Here is a 26110-nt window from a genome sequence, read left to right on the forward strand (position 1 = left end):
ACTTAATTTTCTTCCATCTGCCATAATTTTGTCAATGGTTTATTTACATTTATTCGACTTACTAAGTTTGTTATTTTAATGAAATGACGTGTCCTAAAATAAAAATAAACAATAAATAACCTTTTTGACATAGTGTACTGTTTGAAAATCTCTTCCCAAGCGATCTAAAGAACATATCCTTGTACAATTCCACCGGGAAATAATCTGTTTTAAATTCCCACCCGGTTCAGAACGTTTTTTTTATCTACACAAGTTTCTCTTTCTCTCTTGTCTACAATTTTTGTCCTGGGGCCCGAAAATTCGGCAGGACGAAATGTCCAGCTGAAAATGTGTGCGGCAGGATGCGCACTGAGCGCACGCATGCTCTCCTGCTGGAGCATTCGGCCGTCGTTCAGTGTACCGCAGTAACCGAACGCGGAACCATGAAAAGTTGGCAGTGTTCGCTGATAGGCTCGGCTTCGCATACGTACTGTCATGCCGGGCAGAGTTACGGTTACCGCGATTCGCTGACGGCGTCGTAAAAAGCAGCGGAGACGAAATTCAAAAATCAACAACAAGCAAGAAATTATTCAGAAAAAAAGCGAACCCAAACACGGAATAAATTGAGCCTATAAAAGCCAACTAAATAAGCAGAGCAAGAATTAAACAAGAGAAGGGTCGAGATTTTATTTTCACAGTAACAGATAGAGATAGAAAAAGAATAGAAAATAAAAAAAGGAAAAATACTTATACATATGTACCATATAATTAAATAAACAAATTTGATATATACTTAGGGGAGAAAGTTAAAAAATCATCATAAAAAACAATATAGAATTAAGATACATAAAAATACAAATTTTTAAAATCAATACAAATGAATAAACACAAGAAAATAGTTTCCGTCTGTACTACTCCCATCGCGTAAACTTAATAAAAATAATTAATACTCGTTCGTTTCTCGTTAAAGATAATTGCTACAGTTTTTCGCCGACTTAAACAGTTCGGATTTCGGTACAAACGGGTAATGTACATAGTGTTAATTAGGGACCAATAAGAACCAAACGTGACTCTTAGAAACTTTCTTTCAATAAAATAAATAAATAAAGACGAGAAATCATACTAGTGCCTAAAGACATTTGAGCCTTCTAAAGGATGGGTACCAGCAACAACCACAACCTGAGCCTCCAGTTTCGTCCGGGTTTCTCCTTTGAAGACCTTTACGATAACATGACCGTCAATAATTCCAGTAACGGATCGATAACAAACACGTCGATTATCCGATCTCCTTATCCAAGCGGATACACGATGCCACAAATCGTCGTGGCATCAATCGTTGTCACCATGCTGATGATTGTTGTCGTTGTAGGTAACATGTTGGTGATTATTGCGATTACTACGGAGAAAGCGTTAAAGAATATTCAAAATTGGTTTATTGCTTCGTTGGCCGTGGCCGATTTCTTTTTGGGATTGGTTATCATGCCTTTTTCGTTAGCCAACGAATTAATGGGCTATTGGGTCTTCGGCACTTGGTGGTGTGATATTCATTCGGCCATGGACGTTCTTTTGAGCACTGCATCCATTATGAATTTATGTCTAATCTCTTTGGACAGATATTGGAGTATAACGCAAGCTGTTGAATATCTAAAGAAGAGAACTCCTATGAGGGCAATTCTTATGATAGCTGCCGTTTGGATTTTGTCCGCGTTGATTTGTATCCCTCCATTATTGGGATGGAAGGTTGCAAGAACCCACGAGGAATTATATCCTACGTGTCAGGTGAGCTATAAAAAAAATTTGATTAACATTTAAATGATCAAAATTGACGTAGCTATTTAAGGAGTAAAATCGAAATAGTCTAGGATATTAAGGTTTTGCTATAAAGGTGCTAGTAAGTGTCAATAAAAGCTTTAGTGCGGTCCTGCAGGTGAAATAATAGCGTTTTCTAGCGGATATTAGCATTGTAACTGCGAAGGTTACGAGATGTTTTGAGTTACGACCTACGTTTAATGTCCAAATGGTTTTTACTTTAAACGATCAACTAAAAATAACAATATTGAGTTATTACAGACTTTATGTTATAATTTGGACTTTTAAAGCAGTAAACGTTAAATGTATCAAAGTGATCAAAGTCAAACAATTTAGTAATTTGTAGTTATCGATAAATTAAAATTTATGATGATAACACAAAATTGCTGTAACCTTAATTTAACTTGGTGGTTCTCATCTCAATTAAGAAACCGGTTGTATTGATTCTTATTTTTATTTAATTTAGTTTTAAAATCTAAATAAAGCATAATATAAATGTAGGTCAGAACATTTTAAAATCATACAACTAGGTATAATAAACACTCGCAATAAATTTCGGCCTGTTATGTGTTAATTCTTTATGGGGCGAGTATAAAACGGGACCATTATGCAAAAATTCCGGACTTGATCACGTAAATTAACGCGAACCATTTCTATGCTAAGAGGTAAAGTTTTAAGTATTCGATGCAATTTCAAATAGGTACCTATTTAAAACTTCCCTTTTATTTTGTACAACTATTTATAATGATTATACTGTTATACAGTTTATATTATTACTTTATTATACGGTGCCAATTCTAGGTTTTTGTGTAAAAACGACCTTGGTCGTATCTTATTCCTACCCGTGTATACGAACGTGGCGATTCAAATGCAAATCGGCCGTCCGAATTTTTGCGACCCAACAAGTTTTATGGTGTAAACTCGGCCATCGCTGTATGGAGTTGCAAAATTTCCAATATTCGCTCTAGATATTGAGTAAAGTTTGGTAATCTAAAATAATATATGAGAAAAAATGTCCATTTTTGAACGATAAACTTACATACATGGTTTTAATCGATTTTGAATTTTAATTAAACCTAGTAGATTATAATTGATCATTCAATTGATAAATTGAAATTTATAACCAGTGTTTATCATAGTTAAAACTCAGTCAAGGTTTAAACCGTGTTGTTTGGTAATGTATAATATGAAATAATTCATAGAATTCTGGCGTATGCACGCGAATCGTAACACATGCGTTTGAGAATATTCTCGATACCAGAAACGTTTTGTGTCGGGTCGTCGCTGGCAGCGGGGCAATTCGGAATTTATAATTTTATTACGCAAATGTCGGCCAGTGGAAAATAATAATAAATGGAATTACAAAGTACCAACGCGCGACCGACTATATGTAAACTACAAAATTACTTTGCACTTGCGGTTTCATTTTGGCGAATTTATCCAGAATTTTAAACGAAATAAACGAAATTACCCTAAATTATGCTCGATTTTATTAATTTGGTTGTTTCGAATGTAATTTAATTAAAGAAATAATATCCCATAACTAATAAAATATAGAGTTATAATAAAAAAGCTTACCAAGATAATAATAACACAAATAATTATGATTTTATTATATTTTTCTGCTACAGTACCACAAAAAAGACCCTCGGAGATCTTAAAGAATCTCTAATTCACGTAAAACATTTTGCTCTTCTAACCTGCACTCTTAACTCCCTTATGGTCTGTGTTGCGTTACCTAATAGCAAACAAGTCTTTTGGTAAGTGATACTCTTCATAAATTTGCTCTTACAGTTCCCCCTAGACAACTTTGTAAATAATGGTGTTCGCTTAAGATCCACATCATTTATGATGTATTTCGTGTTTTAAAAGGTCATTTAAGCGATTAATTAATGATTAATTGTCGTAATAAACAATAATTGCTATAAACCCATACCTCACCTTCCTTTATGTGTGAATTTATTGGCCAACGTGAAATATTTTGTTGTCGAATGATCTTTGACAGTGCAGATTGTAATCTCTTTGCTTATAAGTTATGGTGACATCGCTGATGCACCGAGATTACACAACGATTCTGCACAAAGGAAAAGATGTATGCTATGATTGATTTTCTTTCACGGTGTATGACAAAGGTACGATTAAGGTAAGACATTATCGCCCATGTAAGCTCATAGGATATATTTTACCGTCCCAACACGTCTCATTATAGAAACCAATGTAGATTTTGTAACTAATTCTACTTGTTTATAGAGCTATTTACTACGAGCAGCCAATAATCGATTAATTAGAGCATTTACCATTTAGTTTGGTGCATCCAACCGTGTAGTTGTTTAGAGTGTTTGTGTCTTTCAAAGCGGTGAAAGGTATCGCAGTCTCAGTATGGTAACCAATGCGACATCGTAAATTTGAAAATTGCATATTAAACTACATCTTGTTAAGAGAGTATAGATTGAATGATGGTATCCTATCAACTTGTCTGCTATTCTGACCCATGATGGAGTTCGTCTCTAAATGAGTCTTTGGTAACACCAGTACTATCATAAACACTATTTCGCACTAATTTTTAGTTTGAAGGATTTCTAATTGATTTTCCTGGGTCTTTAATCATTCCTTATTTTCATTATTATAAGGTTATTTTCCTTTGGAATACTTCTGGGATGTCCAGCGTTTCAAAAACAGCCGCTTGACTGTGATCTTGTGCGGAGAAATTTCTCGTGCACTCTACGAATAGTTAAACGATTTGGAAGATGCTTCTCAAAACGATTGCCTTTTTCTTGCTGTTAAAGTGACCGAAGAACGGTTATCTAAGCTGCTACCTTCCTTCTCTGTTCTAAAGTTAGTTGAGTGGACGAAATTTAGTCAGCAACAAAACAAAATTAAACATGATGTAGTACCGTATGAGTGGTAACATTTTTTTGGGCAATCTTGTATGTCAAGGAGTACTACAAGGAGATTTTACTAAGATATAGTCATATATTTGCTAGTTAATATACAATACTAATAACATGAGTTATTATTACTATATTGATCCGAAAAACGAATTTCGGTAACATCTTTTTTCTAATACCACATATTCCAAGATAAAACATCTTTTAATTCAACCCCTATTAAGGCGAACTTGATTGTTACAAACCTCATCTCACAGCCAGCGGTCGATTCTCCACATTTATCTAGCCATCTGTCGTTTATTGCTCGAAGGCGGTTCAGAGTAGACATCGCCACTTCTTTAGCTTGTAACTTGAGGGGTAAACAAAATATGCACTAAATTATTCATTGGCGTAAAGGCCATGAAATGACGCCATAAGTAATCGTTGGTTAAGTTTATTTTTTATAATGAAAGGGTAATATTTTTCACTTATCTTTAAGGTGGTGCAGTAGAGAGTTATGTTAGGAACTCACCAGGTGCGTGAGTTAATTTACATTTTCCCACAGACCAACTGAAAGATTTTTATATTTCCTCATGCAAATGAGTGTCGGTATGAGCATCGTACCGAGCATCGTCATCAACTAAGAGGTCGCGTGACTGGGTAATATTGTCACGTAAAGGGCATATTCCTTCAGAACGATGCGCCCTCTTTTACAAGTCAGGGATATTGAAAAATTCCCCGCGACGGACGATCTGATTATTTAATGTCTTAAATTAAAAATAACTCCTCAAAAAAATATCGCTCTTTTCAAAATTTACACTACGAAATACTTTCTTTTAGCGTCATTAAACAAAAAAAAAATTTTTTTATGAGCACTTGAGATTTTCTCGCAAAGAAATATGTGGTCAACATCGGTATTTTTAAATATACGAGTGGAGTGAATGGGTTTTTTTTTTCAGACAAAGGCGTGGCAACTCGTTAGAATTGTAATCTAGGGCCCATCTTTTGTTCTACGACGAGAATTACAATTTCTTGGGAATGCTGTCAGTCCCTTCGATTTCAAAGCATTTCTGGGACGGCTCGGTCAAATATTTAAATTTGTTCAGCTACAGCACCATAGCCAACGTCGAATTCAATTTCTGTTGAAACTCGAAACAATTTGCATTTTAAAAAGATCCGCCTGGCTTCAATTAACGTAATGGATTTGGTCTTTTCCGACAGAAAGTGACAGGTCGTGACAATTTTTCGATGTTTCTTCTTCGTTTGGAATTAATTCGGAATGAAAACCAATTTAAAATCAAAATAAACTCAAACGTCTATAAATATAGCTTTTAAAAATATACGGATTTTAGTTTCATGTTTAAATTCTGTTCTGGTTTCCCTTAAGTCTATTGCCGGACAAGGGTCCGTGATTTAAACTTTACAACGTTCTATTTCATTACCTTAAGTGGAAAAGCTTACTCCGTTCTCGAACTTTGGGCTTTACTAGCCCATTAGAATGAAAGACCGTAAAATCTTTATGGATTAGTAAAACACGGTAAGTCAAATAGCTTATGAAAAACTTTTACGTTTCTCCTTAAAATCCAAGACTATATAACTTAAATATAAGAGATTAATTTAATTAGTTTAATAGATACTGTAATATTTTTTTCATTTGAAAATGTATGAGTAAAAAAAAATGAAAAATCGTAACACTCCGAAATATCGCTTGAAAAATGGGACAATCGCAGATGCTAACAAGGAAAATATATCACAGATTCAAATTAAACTCGGCATCGATTCTCTCCGCGCCTCCGCTCGGCAGTAAGTATGAATTTCGTTCTCAATTTGAAAGGGATTTTAGTTGGGAATCCTATAAACGTCCCGGTCCTGAAGTTCTGCAAGAGACCCAGTCGGGTTAGGATATAAATCAATCTCGGAGGTGAATTCAATCGGTAACATTGAAAAATCCTTTTAATTTTAAAGTGGGTAACCTCAAGGAAAATGACGGTGCGAGAATTTGCATTGTGTGCAGTGGCCGCAACTTATCGGCTCTTCATTTTGTCTTTAAGTTCTTTTAAAACTACTTATATCTAAAGTTCATTTTTAAATAAAACACCACCATATTCACGATATTCACACACGATTGAGCGTCTTTAAATTAGTAAAACAATTCATTTTGCTTTATTCTATTTTATGTAGCCCGCGAGATATTATATTTCGTTTTCGCACGAGTTCAAAGTGAGGCGCAAAAGATCCTGGCTTCACTTTGATGCACACAATATTAAGGTGAGAACCTTTAACAAAAGCTCCTTCCAATACAATTTATCAAAACAATTCATCCCTTTGAGTGCGCAACGGTCAAAGGTGAGTGTAATAATATTTCTCTTTGTTCTCAAACTTCCTGCACACCACCATACAGAACAGATGTAAAATTGTTTTAAATTTAATATTTTAAAGATGGAATTTAACATGTAAAAGGAAAATAACTAAACTAAAACAGGGTACAACTAAAACCAAATACCCATTATGACGAACGTCTATTGTAGTTAGGTGTTATCTGTTTTCGAAATAATTCCAATACACACATAAAGGGGGGGAACGATAAAACCTCATAGCAAATTGGATTTTGCCCCTGAGGGGGAGCGAAACTGGATAGGGTTCAATACGTCATTTGAAATTTTGCTACTGTCGGAACGCGTTACTGAGTTGTTTTTCACGTTTATCATTGCATACCAAACGTTTCGTTTTAATACTAATAATGCTCCGGCTCGCTTTAATTGGGCCGATTTCAACATACAAAACCCGAATAAATTGGCGTTCGGTGGCAAAACCCATGACATCAATAAATCCAATCTCTGTCCGATCCGCGGTTGCCTGATCGATAACGCGAAACTAATAAAATTATACTCTTTACCCCTCGTGAACGCGATGAGATATTAAAACAGCGTCAGTCTAGTCGTTGGACGGTGATGTATTGGGGCTCTCTCGACGACTAACTTGGTCCGCGTGCCACATGCAAATGTCGAAATTTCCGGGTCGAACTTTTTTTTATTTCTCTGTGCGACCATGTTTGCGTAAAGTTAGATAAGGCCGAGTTACAATGTAAATTGAGTTAGCGTGACGCGCACGTAGGCAGCTGTTGCTTCTGTTGGAAGCCTTTACGTCTTGAAATCTAAGGAAAATAAAACGGGTAATGGGGGAGAAAATCTAACGAACGGCATGAAAGACAACTCCTTGTTACCAGTTACGCACGTATCCTTTGTTGTGCTATCTCGTTTACAAATCATCCGCCAGATTTGACGTAACTTTACAGAGGAAACATAAATTACAATTTATAACAACACAATATATTGTTAACTTAACTTTATGTAAGAAGAATTAATACTACACCTAAACCCGAATATTTTTAGTTCTAGGTCTAGTGTTAGTTCTAGTTTTACACTACCACTATCAATCATTCAGGTTTAGCCGTCTTGAGAGCCGTGCGGCTAAACCCGAATGTTTCTAGTTGTAGGTCTAGTGTTAGTTCTAGTGTTAGTTGTATGAACACATTTTAACGTTGAATAACAACCAAATCAAGAACTAACACTAGTATTAGAACGAATACTAGTCGTAATACTAATCCTAGTTCTAGGTGTTGTGTTAGTTCTAGTTTTGCACTAGCAGTATCACTAGAACTAACACAAGACCTAGAACTAGAATCATTTGGGTATAGCCGGGCTTGATTGGATTCTTGTTTTAGGTCCAGTGTTAGTTCTACTTTTAGTTCAATAAAAATAAACAACAATCTAGAGCCGTGCGTCTTCAGACGTTCAAGAGACTATTTAACGTCTGAAATTCTTAGGTTGGCCAACTCAAAGGAGATTATTTAAATCGGATTTTAAATGTAATTAGGTAACGTTAACTACCATAGAATTAATGTTAAGATGTAAAGATGCGTTGGTTAAAAAATTATATTATAGAAATAGTATTTCATGTTAAAATTTAAGTTAATTTTGTTTTACGTCCTTGCATTACTAAAATTTTACCAATCAAAGTATAAAACCCTTTTGAATTCACGACAGTAATTTCTCTACCCTTTATACTGAAGACTTTATCTAAAAGAGAAACACAGACTAAAGTTCATTTGCCTGTGTTAAAGTCGATAGCTCGCTTTCGAGAGCTTGCATTTATTTAATCCAATAGCTCCTCGTCCTAGTCGCTCGTTCCTCGTTTTACCCCCTCATCTCCAAGTTGACGTAATAAAGCAAACGTCCGATTCGATTGGACGGCTCTCGCCGTTTCAATGCTTCACCGGTCCAGTTTCGCCCCGTTGGATGGAATTGTTTCTGATCTCTCGTCGAAGTGCAGTTGTCATTTTTGGTTGACTGGTTGTCGACGAGTCGACCATTACCCATAGGATTCTCTGCATACCCCCTTGACGACGACGATTACGGTTAATTACCGACCCCACCCCGATTTTCATCTCCTTTTAGAAGTGACGTTGCGTGGAAGTCAAAGATATGGGTTTTAGCGCCAAAATAACGAGTTCAGTTTTGAGGATGATGAGGGAAAAGACACAGGGAGAATGGAGATGAAGGATATTAGCACGTCTAAGGGTGAAAATGACAAACGAGACCACCGGTTGATGGAAGATGCGATGCTGTCAGTTCTGGGGAGAAATTTTTATCTCCTTTTTTGGGCGGAAACATTAGTGTTGTTTTAATTCATTAATTGAAATAGTTAAGTTTAACAAAGCCTCCTATAGTTGGTGTTTTGATTAATGGATTGCATGGCGAATTTGAATTGTCTTAAAAGGTGGATACATAATTTATCTTTCAGATTTATCGTCTTTGGGGGGGTATTAAAAGTTTTTAATCTCAACTATAAATATATCATAAAAGATTTACGTAATCTAAGTTTGTTGACAAATTTTTTTTTAAGAAATAAATTTTTGTTTACTTCAAAAATTTTATTCTATCGTCGCCTTGTTATTTGTCACTCCGATCCTCGAAGTAATTGACTTGTCAATTTTCACTATCACATTAACTTCAAGCGGCAATTTTTATTAATCTTATTTTTATTGATTTGTTTTCTCCGATGATCGGAACACATCTAGACGTGTATAATTCTAAAAATACCACAAATTGCTTTCGGCGTTCGCTCGTTGCTCATGTTCATCCAGCGAATTGTTGGGTTGAGTACGGAATGTTTACTTAGTGGTTACCGTAACAAGTAGAATTATTTGGACAATCTCTAGAATCCAATTGTCCGTGAAATATTTGTTCATCACTTTGTTTTAAAAGTGCTTTGTTTGGAGCTCCCATGAACAGAGTTGCGGGTTTAGGCAAAGTTTAATTGCAAATGGAGTTTAGCCGTAGAAAGAGAAATCGATAAACAATGACCGACTCTACAAACAATAATGGAACCCCCAACTAAAGAGCGAATTGCAATTTTTTTAACTTTATTAAGCTGAATAATGACCAATTCCAATAAATTTAATGATTATTTTTCCTGGCAAACTACGTTCGTAATTATGAATGTAATTTCACGTAATTGTAGTTAACATCATAACCACGAAAGGATTAATTGTGCTAATTACTTTTTCGCAGCAGTAAACATATAACGTTTTTAGGTGTAATCGAATAATTTATCCGAAAAGCGCATTTTCTAGAAAAAAATTCATATTTTCCACAGCGAACCCTTAATTGCAAAATGCGGTACTGTTCCATTGACCCGGATGCACGCGGACCACTCTCTAAATTACGAACTCTCGGCCGGGCACATTTTAATAATTGCCCCCGACCTCTCTTATGACTATGACAAATGACCGTCATACCGGAAAAAATGTGCACCCTCTTTACGCCCGCCCGTTACTACAGAACGCATTCGACAATTACCTGGGGAGCTGCAATTAGCGCGAGAAAAACGAGAGAAAGGGCGGTAATTTGCAAAGGGTTGCATACGTGAGCTGCGCTATTAGTGGTGACAAGAAATGAAACTGTGAATTTAAAGAGACGCATTCAATAGCAGTCTGTGTGCTTCCTTTTTCATCTAGTAATTTTCATTTGCGTTTTCATTTCGGTTTCCAAAAGAAATATTTTTCATTTAAAGTTTAGACTCTTAATTTACCATAGATACTACCCATACATTCAATCTAACATTGAAAATTTGTATTAAAACCATTTTAATCAAATTTCCATATAAAAGTGTTCAATCAACCTGAAGTTAAACCGGCCTAATAGTTTCTTTTGAAAGAGTCATTAGGCAAAAATCTCTTTTAGTCCATTCGAAATCTCATTTTTAGTAAATCTCGAAAAACTGCTGTAACAATTGAATTTGCTCGTCGAAAGTAGCGAGATAAGCGACATAATACGATAACCGTTGGCGTCCACGGGTACGCAACAGTATTAAAATTGACAATCCAATCTTCGCCGGTTTTCCTCCTGGACCAATAATAAAAGTAAAGTCGAATGGAAGCCCATTTTCTTCCGGCTTTCTTCTCCTACAACGACCATTCCAAGCGTGCCGTTCTGCATTAATGCCCTCTTCGTTGGTAAATATCGAGTGCTGAATGTCCATGGGGAATCCTTGTAGTTGAGTGCGTCCCTTTTTGGGAGAAAAGAATATTGAATTTTACCATTGCACAACAGAAAATGGTGTAATTAGGTGTGAACAAGGGTTGATACCGAAACTAAATAAAAACTATAAATTAGATCCCGATTCGGACATTCCGGTGCTCTATAATTCAAGTCCCTTTCGCAATGACCCTTCTGGAACTTTAGCCCCGGAATGTTATAAACGGAAGTAGGGGTGGGGCCCTCGTTGTCCTTGACCAGGATTATTGAGTGAACGTTCTGCGGCGTTCTCAATTATTCTTTCCGTTAACTCATTTGTACAACTAAAAAAAGTAAGTTTCTTGGTAATTGGGTAATTGAGGAAAAGAAACTGGGAAGGTTCGCAGAATACTAAAGTTTTTTATTGGGAAAGATCTTTACCTTTATTAGCCGTCGATTGTAGATAACATAATTAGTTTGGCGTTGTTGACGTCGTTCTAGAAGCTCGCGTGCTGAAAATAGTGAATAATTCAAGCCGTGAAATTATTTCCGCAGGTCGCTTGAGCACTTGTTGAATGGCTACTTAAGCGTCACGAAAATGGGAACAACTTAGATTTATTATTGAAAAAATTAGTAAATATTAATTTATAACATTATTTATTACACAGATCAACGATGAAAAAGCTTTAATACGATATCCTCAATTTCACTAAACAAGTATTAATATCATACATTTTGTTATTATTATTTCGCCATTACGTAATTGCGTTTTAATCATGGAGATTTGCGATGGGTTACAATTTGAAGTGGAGAAAACCGCCACTTACTGGTAACGCGATAGGGCTTGATATCGGCCATCAATCATTCCACAAGCGGAAAATTGGCATATACGATGCCAGGATTTTCCAGAGCAGGCACCTGATGCTCCATCCAAAGCAAATCTTTCGTGCGTCTATCACAATCCTCGTCTATCGTCCACACAATTTAATACATAGCGGGATATTAAATGTCTAAAAGTCGTGGATTTTATTTTTGATAGAAAGAGGAAAAATTCTATCCTCCCTCCGTAGAATCGTCGGTTTTCTCTGAAATTTATGACATTCCAGCACAAGTTCTGCCGGTGAAGTGGAGGTTATCACCGGTGTCGTCGATGGTTTCATCCCCGGCTTTATTACATGTAACTGGTCATCTGGTTCTACGGGATTATATTTCCTGGGAAATAGCGGACACGTCCCGTCCAAATTGGAATAGGTAAATGGGGGTCACAATGCAGCAGGAAGTGTCACGACACGTAAAGCGGACGAGAACGTTGTAATGCTGATGTTGCGGTTGCGCAAAGATATATTATGAATGTGTACGTATGTAATCCCGTTTTTTTTTTGGAAAAAGTCATAATGCTTCTCGACCGCGTTGGTATATAGAACGCGTTCAATATCGAAGCCACTAACGCATTTACTGTGTACCGCGAAAATTGTGCCATAGGGTGAATATGAAACGCGGTCGAACTACGCAAATGTAACGAAAATCGAGAGCTGAAATTCAAGCAATAATAACATTTCTGAACATGGTTGCTTCCCGGTTTTCTATAGGAGATTTTAAATGGTACTTCCTACAAGACTAGTATTGTAGTTGTTAAATTGAATCTTGGTGATCTTTTAATTTTAGACTTTAATATTGATCAGTCCTTTAAACTGTGTTTGTGCAAGAACCGTTCCATAATTGAACTGTCTCGAACGTTTACTTTTCGGGAAACTGCACTTCCTCCTTTTACGTTTCGTGTTCAGCGCTTTTCCGAGCAAAATACGTGGCATTAGGAGTTCCACTCGGCAGATTGAGTTTAGCTAAGAATTGTCGCGATTTCGAATGCAAGGCGACGCATTCTCCTTTATCCTCCGATTTTCCCTCTTGCCCGCTTTCACAACTCCCAAGTCCCAACAGGTCTTGAGCAAAGTGCCACGACCGTGTTTTTCTCGCGACCCATCGAATTTTAAACAGATAATATATCAAAGTGGTGGACGCGACCGATTCCCGCACGATCGACCCGCAGATGTTTTCCGTTAGCTTTTTCCATTTCGTTTTATCTTTCAACAGGCATCGTGTCGCCTCTAAAGTGTCGTTTTATTTTTGGCGTGCAAATTGAACGCGCTGAATTGCTGGATAGATCGGATCATGCGTGGAAATGTCAAGGTTCACTGATTCATACAAATCTATACGACAATGTTGGGTTATTTGTAGAAACTTATTCGAAGCTATTCGTTGAAGTGCTGCCAAAAAGGCGGTTTACTACCCGAAATCTCAGATTTGATCGGGCGGACAACATCGTCTCTTATTAAAGTTTTGGAGACAGATCAAAGAGAAAAGATTGGTTGTGATGTACTGTCATATTATTTTCATGTCTAACATAAAAGATATTGTTCTTAACACTTTATCTAATCTAGAAAATTAAATTTGAATTCAGCACATAAAATTGGTTTAATAAAAATGAAATTTCTCAGAAAGCTTCATATTCTATCCATTTTATGACATCTATCAGACTGATTTTTGTAAGCATTCATCTGATGTATAGAATTATAACCTTCGCAGGACATAAAAATTTTATAGTATCGTAAAACCGTTCACTTTTACGGTTAGGATCAATTATTTAACAATCCTTGTGTGAAATAAAACCGTCCAATGTAAATTATCGTGGCATAAATCAAAAAGTCCCAGAAATTATAAATTTAATATCGTTGGGGGTATAACGCAATTTTAATTGCAAACGTTGATTTCAATGCCGGTCGATTTTACTGTTAATTTATTCCACTGGGCTCATAATTCAATTGTCTTTTTCGATTGGATCCACCCCCGAAATTCGGAGAGTTTGTTTCAACGATTTTATGTTTCCAGAACGTTGGGGACCGAAAACTTCGTTAGCATACGACAGAAAACGGCCCGATTGCAACTGAGGAAGTTAACGGAGCCGGCTGTATGCAAATAAATGGAAATTGTTATAACTTCGAAACGTGCCCTATTGCATTAATAATCCTCCCCAAACCTGGGTTTGTCATATTCGGCGGAACAACAGTTTTTCTCCGGTTTCCTTCTTTGCGACGAGTCCTGAATGTTAAATGGATCGTCCGATGCCGGCGTTTTACTCCTTTTACTCCCATTTCTGTGAGGCGAAGTTGGTAATTAAGTTTTAGAGGGATGATTTATAGCGAGTTAGTGACACACATTTTTCGTTTTCCCTCGCAATAGTTAATATCGATGACATTACGGTTAAGCAGGAAACTCCAATATTCCACTCGGGGTAATTGCCGTGGGGGCGTCGCCGTATGGGGTGATACGGTAATGAGTCGCCCCCTAAATACGGTCTCGGCAGTCGCGACGAATCTAGGAAATTAACATGGCAAACATCGGTGGGCGGGCGTCGAGTAATCTCTTGCTCGATTTCGACTCGAAGACGAACGACGCGCAGGGGAAGTACTAGAACGAAACGTTCAAATGTCGACCGAAACTTAAAATGATTGATCGCCCGGTCGATATTGTACAAGGGGCGCCATTTGTACAAGCGTGTAATTGCTTTTCCATGTCTGCAATAAATCCGTGTGCGTTAATCGCGGTCCATAGACGAGCTTAGGGAAACGCCCGTTGTCGATTCGACCAACTAAATACAGTTTATAAGCTAAAAACGTGTTTACATTAACAAATTGGATCAGTTAATTATGCGGAAGAACTAATTGGATGATTCACCATTAAATTCTAATCGTTGCGTTTAGATTTAAACTTGTGAAATATTCGCCTCGTTGAATCACTTTTATATTGTGCTTTTGTTAACTGAATTGGAAAATATGTTGAGTCCAGATTTGTATTGTTCAAAGCTGCGCAACTTTAGAAATCATATTTTGTATCCTTGTTTTGACCCGTCGATTTATCATGGTTCCCCAATTTTTGCGGAACGATTTAGTTTGATTAACTGCCGCGTTCGGAACATTTGATTCGATACTGTTTAAGCAAACAATAACATTGTTATATCATTAAGCAACGAGGTTTTAATTACAACAACAAGAAATTGAAAACCTATAATTAATTTCTGTCCAATATTTCATGGTAGAAAAACTGCGGTTCCGGCGAAATTTAATATTGATTTCGACTTCTGTTCTCGTTATTTACGAGTTTCAATACTAGAGAGCGTAAATATTACTCGAACGGTTTATTTTTGGCCTCTACGGCCACTCGTAGATCACGTCCAGACGTAAACTAGAGACCGCCGGTTCTTAGTATAGAGCGCGTATACGCACCACAAATCGTTCTGACTACATCACAAATGACATCGTACATTTTGCGTATGCAAAACACTTGCCACAACATCGTCACGCCCGTCGAAAGTGAGTAAGTTAAGAAAATTTATATCTTTGTCCACAGTGACCTAGATTTATAACCATGGACAAAAAGTTATTTTATTATGTAGCTATTTTTACAATTAATTAATTGAAAATAGTTGTTCAATCAACAAATTCTCTAAACTACCCTATTTGGAATAATTGGAACAACTCAACGAGCTTGTAATAAACCAAACCCAATTTACGACTCATCACTTTGCGAAATGTCTTCGCCTCCACGTGAATATTATACGCGAGCAATCAACTTAAAAGATCGATGTAATCCAATTAGTTCACCGGCCATCGATTGGCGGAATAATATCTGCGACGAAATTGCCCAAATACCTTCTCCTAATTACCAGTAATATCACCTGCACCATCTTGTAATGAATGTGGAATTCATGACCAATTTGTAAGACCGCAAATGTAATGTGGATGTTTTCTGGGGTATTAGCTTTTGATTGCAAAAAACGAAAACGCTTCCGGAATTTCGGGGCACCGAAAACGACGAATGCTGTAGATATCACTGCGAGCTCGAGGTAGAAAACCTATTTGACGGAAAATCGAGGGAACGTCGTATTTTCATATTTCCTGCTCCGGTAACGCGTTGAACTTAATTTAGACGAGACTTACGACGCAAAACTCATGGGTATTAAATCCACTTTGCGTACATTGAGTTTCTCACAAGATCAGCCCCCGAGGGAGGTAGATTACGCATAATGAATATTTAAGAGGTTGATTCCCTACGTGAGCCTTCTACGTTTCTTTCATTCTAAAGATCAATTTATATCCCTAATAAACTCCGTACATGTTAGATCTGTTAAAGTTTTGTTTATACAAAAACGTTTTTGATAAAACCAAATGTTCAGAAGATTCGCTTGTGTTGGTTGAAATGAGAGTAGGTCTGTAGAATGTAGTGTCGACTGGCACGCTGCCTAACGGTGGGGAATGCGGATATTAAAATTCCTGGAAGACTCCGCCATCGGCCCCCCCCGGCAAGGACGGCAACGACGGGCGTTGCCTCCGCAATCTAAATGATTTTTAAGAAGCGCCCTAGCGGTCGTCGCGTGAATTATTAGCGGCAATATGAGCACCGGAAGTGTTTCACGTACGGAAACGCAGCGATTCGCCTGGGTATTGAATTATAACGACTATACGGATAGTGAGCGGTTTATCAATTTGGCCTCAGGATAGACACCGGAACTGGGCCGACGAGGAATTATAACGCTTCCACGCCGAAGCGGATCGTGACGAGTGCGGTGGCACTAGAAAATTGATTCCAAGCCCTTAACGTTCAATTTTCGCTCGAGAACTTCCGTTTTAAAACCGATTACATTACGGTTTTGAATTATAAAGCGGGTTTCCGTTATTTATTTTTCCCTCGAGTCGAGTGGGACGTTTTGCCGGAACGTTAACATTATCAAAATTGGTCACGCGGCGGCTTTTTAATTAGAAACAATGTCGCCCGGTCATAAACGGCATTGTGCCACAGGGTTCAGAGAGCTTTTACGCCCCCTGGCAAATAAAACGGACGGATTAAAGCGGACTTTGTAGCCGCGCGCTAATGGAACGCCTATTTGGTGGCAGCGACGTCGCGACGCCCAGTGCTCACTTTGTTTTATTGCAGTTGCAGCGACGGTGATCGTGTCATAAACTATGACGGCAGGGTGGGTCGATGGTCTTTTCATCTCCTTTGGACGAACGAAGATTTCGAGCTTTTGAAGAGAGTGCGCCGACTTGGCTCTGCGCCACGGAGGTGATGTATGACCGAAGGTGGACGACGTATGGTCGATGTCATTTGTAGACCAAACGTTTGTTTTTCTAGGTTACGAAATTACGAACACTCCAAAGGATTAATTTTTAAATAAATTGATTTTACCAGAACTATCCAATTTTAATAAATTTCTTGAAATCCTTATCTTAACGATAATAACGTTAAAGATTTAACTTCTATTGTGTGGAATATGAAGCGGAAAACTATTTGGTGGAAGATTACGTCCATTCTTTTAACAAGAATTGCTAATATGATATAGGAAATAGTTATTACGCCGAACTAATCGATACGAAATTTTAAAAAAACTTTATGTTCAGATGCGTTATACACAGCTCACCATGCATTTAAACTATTTAGCCGCTTGGTAATATTTCAACACATGTTGATATATATTCGGGATGATTAATGATTCAGTAATTCAGTAACGTAAAATGGAGAATTGCCGAACTTATGAATAGCAAATCACCGGATACCGTTCATTTGCATATCGGCCTGTTAAAATTTAGGGCATATAAAATTTAATGTTGTGATTTCTATCCCGTTGCACGTAAAATAGATCTAACTTTGGAATATTTCATTGCTTTATCAAAAAAAATGGCCTACAGTATCCAAAAAAGGAAAATAATAAGGGGTCGCCATAAAAACCGTTTATTAGCAAGTAAATCGCCCCCTTGAAATTCAAATTTACATTAATTAAAAGTTACGGCCCATTTACGCCGATCTTGTATTCTGTTTTCGCAGCGTCTTCAAGGGCGAATGAAACAGCGTCCGAAAGGGCTAAGCAGGAGACGGCTTAATGGAGCTGTTTGGAAAAAGGTGGCTAGCATTTTTTAAAGGCGTTTTAATTTCGAAAATTCACCGCCGTGCTGGTTTAAAGGATTAAAATCGCACCAGTATCCTTCGTTAATTTAACAATCGATTTTTCAAGATAAATAGATTAACAAGACACCCCTTCAAATGAATTGTTAACGAATTTCAGGTAACCCGGCGTATAAATTTTGCAAAAGCTATCCTTCCAAACTCAAACTCTCCCCTTTAATAATTTTATCCCTTTAAATAAGAAAAGGAAATATTTTTCCTATTATTCGATTATAAAGCTTCAAAAGAGCATCGGTACGAAAAGAGAAATCGATCGCTTTCCACCACATCCAGAGAAATAGATTGAAAATCGTTGTTGAGGTTATTCCGGAGGTGGAAACGCTGTTGATGTGCGACCCGGTCATCGAGTAGTGCACCATGGGGGGTTGAGAGATTTCCAATCTTCCTAGCGCAACATCTGCAGGAAAGGATGGAGATGGAGGATTGGAAATGAGGGAGGGGAACGTTAGCCTAAGGCCTCTGAAGGCGACGCTGAGCTAATGGCACGCATCTGCGATTGTGCCGAGGGGGACAAAGCGAAATGGGGAGCCGCGACACCGGGGGATGTAAACTCGGCACCCATAATAGCTCGAAACAATGAACTCGCCCTCGTCGACATAACTAGTCTCTGTTTAATTAATATCCGACTAATAATTTCATGTCGACCAAAACCGGAGCGTGCCCGATTCGCTTCTTAAACAAACCATCAATAAAATTATTTTAAATTAGAAATCATTTTTCGAATACACGATATCTCCTTCAAGAAATCCTTATTTTTAAAGGATAATGCTATCCATTTGCTCTTTATCCTGCTTTCGCATACAATCTTGGGTATAAAATTGTAGAACGACGAGGGAATTTTAAGCAAACCTGTTTTGCCGGCCCTCACGTTGCTTTCCCAGTTACTCGATATCGAATTTGGTTGCCACCGAACGGCGTTGGAAAGGTTTTCCTTCGAAATATGCCGCCGGAAACAAAAACGTTGTCGAAGAGAAAATTGCATTGTCGCTGACATTTCATTTGGTCCTGTTACAATGAAAAATTTCATTGGGTACGACATTTTGAAAAAGCGACTAAGTGCATTAGTTGTAGACCAAAGTAGTTGCCGTCATTCGAGTTAAGAAGAAGAACGGGATTTTCGCAAATTAACTTCGTTTTTCACCAGGCCGTATCGACAAGAGAACGAAAGACTGGAGAGAGGTCTTTTCAAAGGAAAGAAATCGGGATGGATGCGGCAATTGCCATTGTCCTCTCTACTCTATTCATTAAGTAATAAAAGAATGACGACGTCGGAATAAAGCTCAAGAGGTAATCATGAACCTCTTCACTTATGTCAATGCGAAATATATTCCTTTTCATACAAAAGAGAAAATAATCAATGTTACTACCTATACATTATTCATAAACGTAAATTACAAATATGCTAAGAAATATTCTTAAATTTACATCTCAATTTACCAGTAACGTTACAAAAATTGTATACACCCTAACAAAATGGCTCGTCAAAGCAGAAGCTTTCTCTTTAGAGCTACCGCTTCAATTTGCACGTATTTACTGCGACTCTAAAACCGGTAAATCGTCGGGGTTTAACTACGAGGGTGGTATTCAACCTTGAAAGACTGAGGGCCTTTCCCATTCTCCCCTTGAGTTTGAATTGGGGCATCAGCCTATGCATACCAACTTACTAAGCTGTTAATAGTACTTAACTCCAACTAGAGCTACATCTAAGAATATGGTTTAAATAAAAACTTTGCAAAACATTTTAGCAAATTAACTGAACTGCCCTAGATTTAACAATTCTGCTTTTTTATACAACACTAAATTGGTAAAATTCATGGAACTAAGCAAAATTGTGTTAATACTTTTTTTACTACTCAAAGATTGTTTTGAATGTCTCTGACATCCCTCAACATCGTCATTGAAATGGTATGAGGAATGAATAGTACATAGAGATCATTTTAAGTATGAAAAATGCATATAAAACTGTTTACTTTATTTTAAGCTTTCAAGAAACTTTAAAAACTGCCATTTACTGGAATCTGGTATAAAGTTTAAACTTATTTCGTTCCATCTTAGTTGTTTGTTTGAAAACGGTAAAGGAAGGTGTTTGTACAGACAAGGTTCACGCGTAGAATGCAAAACAGGCGAGGGCTTGGAAAATGCTCAAGTAATAACTTTGTTTAATTAAACAGACGTCGCGGACCGGGCGGCTTTTTCGGCAAGGAATGCGCTTACTTCCGGAATGCGAAAAACAAACGAGATAATTGATTTTGGCTGGGGAATTTACATCGCGAATTGAGTTACGCGATGTGTAACTTTTGCGCAAACATCACCGCGGAATAATCAACACTAGTATAATCCAGTTTCGGTGGCTGGAACTTTGCTCGTAAAATTGTGTCTTAAAAGAAGTTTCATCTTCTTCAAGAGTTTGACTTTCTTTGAGATTACTTTATGGGTTGGAAGTTTCGGCCGACATCGCTTAAAATTTATAATTTTACTATAATAATCTTTTAGGTAATCGTTCTGCCTGCCAAAGGAATCCCTAATTCAATTACGTAGGGTTTTAACTCCGTTTCAGGCAACTACCACTCGGTAAATATTTATCAAAAATTGCTTATTAAAAATTTATTTAGGAAACGGCTAGTTATTGGTATCCTCTTTTTTGCAACCATCCGATGCCGGCCAAGAGCTCGTATATCAATTTATCGAAGAGTGGTGCTTCGTAGCAGGCGACATCACGTGATATAATTTACGGCTTCGCCTAGGAGTTATTTATTGAGCTACAGATGGTGCGACGTTTGGATCAATGCATAAATTAGAAAAAAAATTATCTTTGCCCAATGATTTTTTTTCAATTCGAATTTTTGGTTACGAGTTAAGAGATGCCATATGTATACTTCATATGCGTTGTTTATGGCTTTTTTGGGTTTTTATGGATGAGGATTTACATTTTGCCAGAGATATGATTTTTTGCCCTTCACATTACTCATCCTATATCACAATAAATTACCAAAGAAAAATTCGGTTACATTTTTGCGTAATCTGAAGACAATTTTTTTTTTATAACTACTTTTTGAGTATAATGTTTTGAACTGGAATAAAAATTATTAACATAATAGAATTTTAAGAGAAGTGCATAACAACTTCATTTCATTTCGACCTATTTTATGACATTATGAAACGGGATCAAAACCGCACTAAAGAATAATTCAATTTCAACGAAAACAGAACTTAGAAAGACGTCAAATGAAGTGGTGTTCCGACAAAAGGGTCCACTTGGAATTTTAATCGCGTTAACGTAGAGGTACTTAATAAAGGGCTCGGTGTGATCGGTCGTCCTTAACGGTAAGAGGAGGCCGAAATAAAAATCTATAACGCGACGCCGCGACGCTTGCCCAGCGAAAGAGGCCAGGCCGGAAGTTAATAATGGCCGGTACGTGTTTTCCCGATTTCCAACTGCTATCTATCCCGGGATCGTGCCGCTGAATTCCGTAATATGTATTTCGCCCGGGAAATCTAATAAATTTCCTTTGTAAATCTTTTCTCTCGACCTTCTCCTTTTGCAGTCGATATTTTCCGGGTTCGTTTGTCAAATCCTTTGTTCGTGTGCGTCGTTGCTTTTTAAACCTTCATTTAAATCTGACTTTTCTAGTTCAATGAAAATCATAAAGCAGCTGGATAGGGAAAAAACCATCCTAAACTTCCAATGAAGAAACAAGTTTTATCTCTCAAGTTAAGCTATTTTATTTTACTGACCGGGTGTTTACGACTTTACTACTTGTATTTTTCGATTTAACTTTTACGCAAAACACTCAAGAATAACAAAAAAGTCTGGATTCAATAACCTTGTCTAATAAGAAAATCGAATAAAATCCCTCTTAAATAAAAATAAAACCTCCTTGTTTCGTTCATAAAAACCTGTGTGTTTTCTTTCGTCCTATTTTCTAGCGTAGTTCTTACGGTTACGTTCGGCGAAACGAGCAGGAAATAGCTGTGAGGATATAGCAGCGCAACATAGCAGTGCAAAAACCCAAAATGAACCCATTTTTCAGGATGTAGCGGTGTTCTCTGTGGTTCTCGGAACGGAAGTTTAATTTTGGTAAGCCATGGGAACCGGCCGGTGAAACAACAAAAGATAGAAAAGGGGGTCTCGGGACGTGGGACTTACGTGGGGGGGTGCTACTTGATTTCCCCTGCTTACGGCGCGGTAATGAAGGAACAGATGAAAATTTTATGAGCTGCGTTGCTCTCAGAGCTGCCCACTGCCGCTCCACAAGAAAAACTGTGAAAGCGGAATATCAGCACAAAAGTTTCGGTACGAAGTTCCTTTCGGAATTGCTTTGGATACTCAATTAAAAAATGCCGTTAGCCCAAGGGCTCGGACAGGGATTTTAAAAGTTTCTTTTCGACAAGTTTCACTGTGCAATTATCTCGCGCAATTATCAGACTAGGTTTTTCAAATAACATAGTTTCTATTTTAAATTTCATTGAATGTTTAAACAATGAACTATTAAAAGTTTATAACCTTTATTTAAATTGCTTCGTTATCCTTTAATAATGTTTTTATAAAATATTTATAGCAGTTTTACGGAACGTTAGATGAATAAATATTAACAGCAAGAGGGGGAAGTCCCTTTACAATCCCTCCTGATCATCAGTCACTGTCACATTTCCAATTTACGCACGCATTTACAGAATTACCCAAGAAAAGTACACCGAAGAAAGGCGACCCGCGGGCTAAGGAGATTGAATGCCGTCCTAGCAACTGTTGGATCTATCCCTTTATCCTTCGGCCGTAGGCAAAAACCGTCCGCCTGGACGGCTGAGAGAATGGCCCTTTATCCCTTCAGGTGGAAGGGAAAATATCCTTCCCAGCCCCGAAAGGACGGACGGTAATAAAAAATAAAGCCGGGGGGAGATATGAGACGCGCCCGTGGGCAATATGGGAGCTGTTTTTCTCGCCTGATTTTCCGTCAAATCATCATACATTTCGTTACCGGCTTATTGGACCACCCTTTAAGGGGTTTAACCTCGATGATTTGTGACCGAATATTTTTTCAACTGAAAATTATTTATAGGTTAATCTTAAAGTTAGATGTTTGCGAAAAATATTAATTTCCTTAATATCTGGAGCAGTTAAATTTATATTTAGATACTATAAAACTATTTCTTACCGTAATAAACCTTTCGTCACCAATATTAAGTACTCACCAGCTGTAAACATTAAATTATTATACCGATTTATTTAATGTTATTCAAAAAAATTTTTAGTTTTAAATTTTTTTGTTTTAAACAATATTACCCCAACAATATTACATTATATTTAGGTTTTGGTTTTACTTAATTTACATGTGGTACATACATATTAAACATTACCCTGCATTGTTTGTTGATTATACAGCTGAAAATCAACGTTGTATAAATTGAAAAGCGTATGCCTGTATAATAGTTACAGTGTGTATATAGTAAATATTACCTTAACTTAATAGTTAATTAACCAGGGGGATGGATTGTGTATATAATTATGTGGGAAATATAAATAGGTATGGTTTAGAATTATTCTATGAAGGTTATTACTGCGGGTATACAAGATTTTCAATTATCAAAATGCTGCACAATTTAATTTTACATTCTGGATAAAAATGAGACAAAAGATTTTGCATTTTATAGATAAATCGCGTTTAAAGATTTTTTGTTACAGTAGTGCTAATAGATTCCGCGAAGTGGCGCTTTGGCAGGGTCCGACATTTCTTTGGTTTAAAAATGAACAGCACTAAATTCAATGATGACGATGACCATACCATGATGAGCTAATTTGGTCGATATTTGCCTTCAACAGGATGACGTCACCTACCACATAATCAGTGATTTACACTCTATTTACAAAAATTACTTCATCAGCTAAACTGGCTGCCTAAGAGCTACGATTTGACTCCTATGGGTTTTTATTTGTGGGCAGCAGACAAAGACAGATGTTTGGTCAATCATCCAAAAACGATTAAGACTTTGAATACCGATTGAAAATGTACTGAAAAATTGGAATAACAGAATGAACTGTAGTAAAATCAAGCAAGGCGATCTAAATGATAGTGAAATAATATTCAATTCGATTAAGATCCTTAACAATTTGTGGCTTATTACGGTACTTCCAACATTGCCCAAGATACTTGGGGGAGTGATTCGCCTGTAGGAATCTCCGTATTTACATCTGCTTGGAAGTACAACTTGCTAACTCTCAACTCAGTCACATTGATGTTCATTAGCCTCTCTAGTAGTGATGATAAACTTTCGCCAAAGCTTTCGGCACACATGTCCACAATAAAAGTTAATGAGATTTTCGTAATTTAATCACGTTGTTTTCATCAAAAATTTTAATTAAAAAACAAAACGATTACTCAAAGTTTGTGTACCCACCCAACAAATGGAATAAGAGAAATTTTGTTATTGAAGGAGTCAAATTGGATCCGGCGTAACCTCTCGATACCTTAGCCGATGGGTTCTTCCGTAGCTATCGATTAGCGCTATACGGAGTTCCCTCCGGGTCAAAGGGTTTCAACTTGCGCCATCTATCGCCGGCCACAATTAATGGCAGTTTTGGACAATCGACGCCGTTTGCCCTAGGGAACCCCGCTAGCCGTCCTCCAAAAAGTGACTTTTAAAGCGATCATTCACTGCCACCTCTCTACCGAACGTGGACGTCGAGTAAAAAGGGCGCTTTGAGGAGTTGTTCCTTCTGGACGAACTCGATTTCGGCAGTTGACGGCGAGGTCTCGAGCTTAATTACACCCACGACCGCGTGATAAATTTCAATTACCAATCGGGTGTCCGCAAGTCGCATCCTTACCCCACGGAAAGTTATTTTATAACAAATCATGGGTGTTTATTTATTGCAAGAGGAACCGCGCAAGACTTTATCGTATAACCCTTTCGTGGGGGTTGTTTTTCATTCTACGTCTTCGCGGTAATCGTTGTTGGCTCGGAACATTATGATAAATGTACATTGGGGTTTCATCAGTCATAGTCATGTAGGTGCGTTATATTCACGCTTTAAAATGCATTGGGTATTAATTTTTAGTAATCATAAATCAAATTCTTTTTCAAAAACAAAAAGTCGTTAAAGAAAAGTTTTGTTTTACTTTATTTTTCAGTTACTTTGTAAAATGCTTTAGGGGGGTTGAGTTCTGTATACCGTTCTCTATCGATTAAACTTTTTCAACTCCAAAAGAATTGTATAGAAAGACATGCAGAAAATAACTTGACCCTAAGGGTCTGTCAACCGCAGTTAAATTGTTTGAAAAGACCAGTTTTACAAGATTTCTGACAGGAAAATGAGAAAGATTTTGGGATAAATTGCGACAATAATTAATTAGATCGCTCACACTCACGTTTTGAAAAAGAATTGCTTATTCAGGAATATTTTAAAGAAAGAATTTTTCCCCCTTTTCATTTTCAATAACCTAAGCGGCTTACATCTAACTTCAGAATAAAGTACCATTTCTTGTTACGAAATTTGATTGAAATTTTATATTTGAATATCTTTTATAATTATAAAGATATCTTTGTTACATACATGGCTAAAATAAATTCAAGGACCGATAACAATTTATGAATAAAGGCTTTACGTAAATAAATTCTTTTCCTTGTCAATAATCCATATAAACTGTCCAAAACATATCCTTCCTTATCAAAACGTTTCAGGAATTTTGATCGTCCAACCTTCGTCAACTCCACTCGAGCAGGCGTAACGTCAGTTCGGCCTCTCCAAGTTATTAAACCGTTTCCGTTAAAGAGGGGGAGAGGAAATATTGGCGTGTGTATATCATCGATGGCGAGCGTTCTGGCGAGTGAGAGTTGAGTGGTGATATGTGGAACGATTCAAGACCTGTCAGGACTCGGTTTGCAGCCACCTCCAGGCGCAGCTAACTTGGTTCAGATTCGATTTAG

At 37.3% G+C, this 26110-nt stretch overlaps 1 protein-coding gene across 3 annotated transcripts in view; it reads left to right on the forward strand.

Moving 5' to 3' along the window:
- The first annotated feature begins 388 nt into the window (after positions 1–388).
- The window catches only part of LOC111427542 (alpha2-adrenergic-like octopamine receptor), a 55752-nt gene continuing 30030 nt past the window's right edge, over positions 389–26110 (forward strand). For all 3 annotated transcript variants that reach the window (XM_023062736.2, XM_023062737.2, XM_071194001.1), the window contains exon 1: positions 389–1758. In XM_023062736.2, the coding sequence (XP_022918504.1) occupies positions 1135–1758 (624 nt within the window). In that variant the 5' untranslated portion in view covers positions 389–1134. The remainder of the gene's footprint in view (positions 1759–26110) is intronic.

This window comes from Onthophagus taurus, chromosome 2, assembly GCF_036711975.1.
Source record: "Onthophagus taurus isolate NC chromosome 2, IU_Otau_3.0, whole genome shotgun sequence".
NCBI classification, from domain to species: Eukaryota; Metazoa; Arthropoda; class Insecta; order Coleoptera; family Scarabaeidae; genus Onthophagus; species Onthophagus taurus.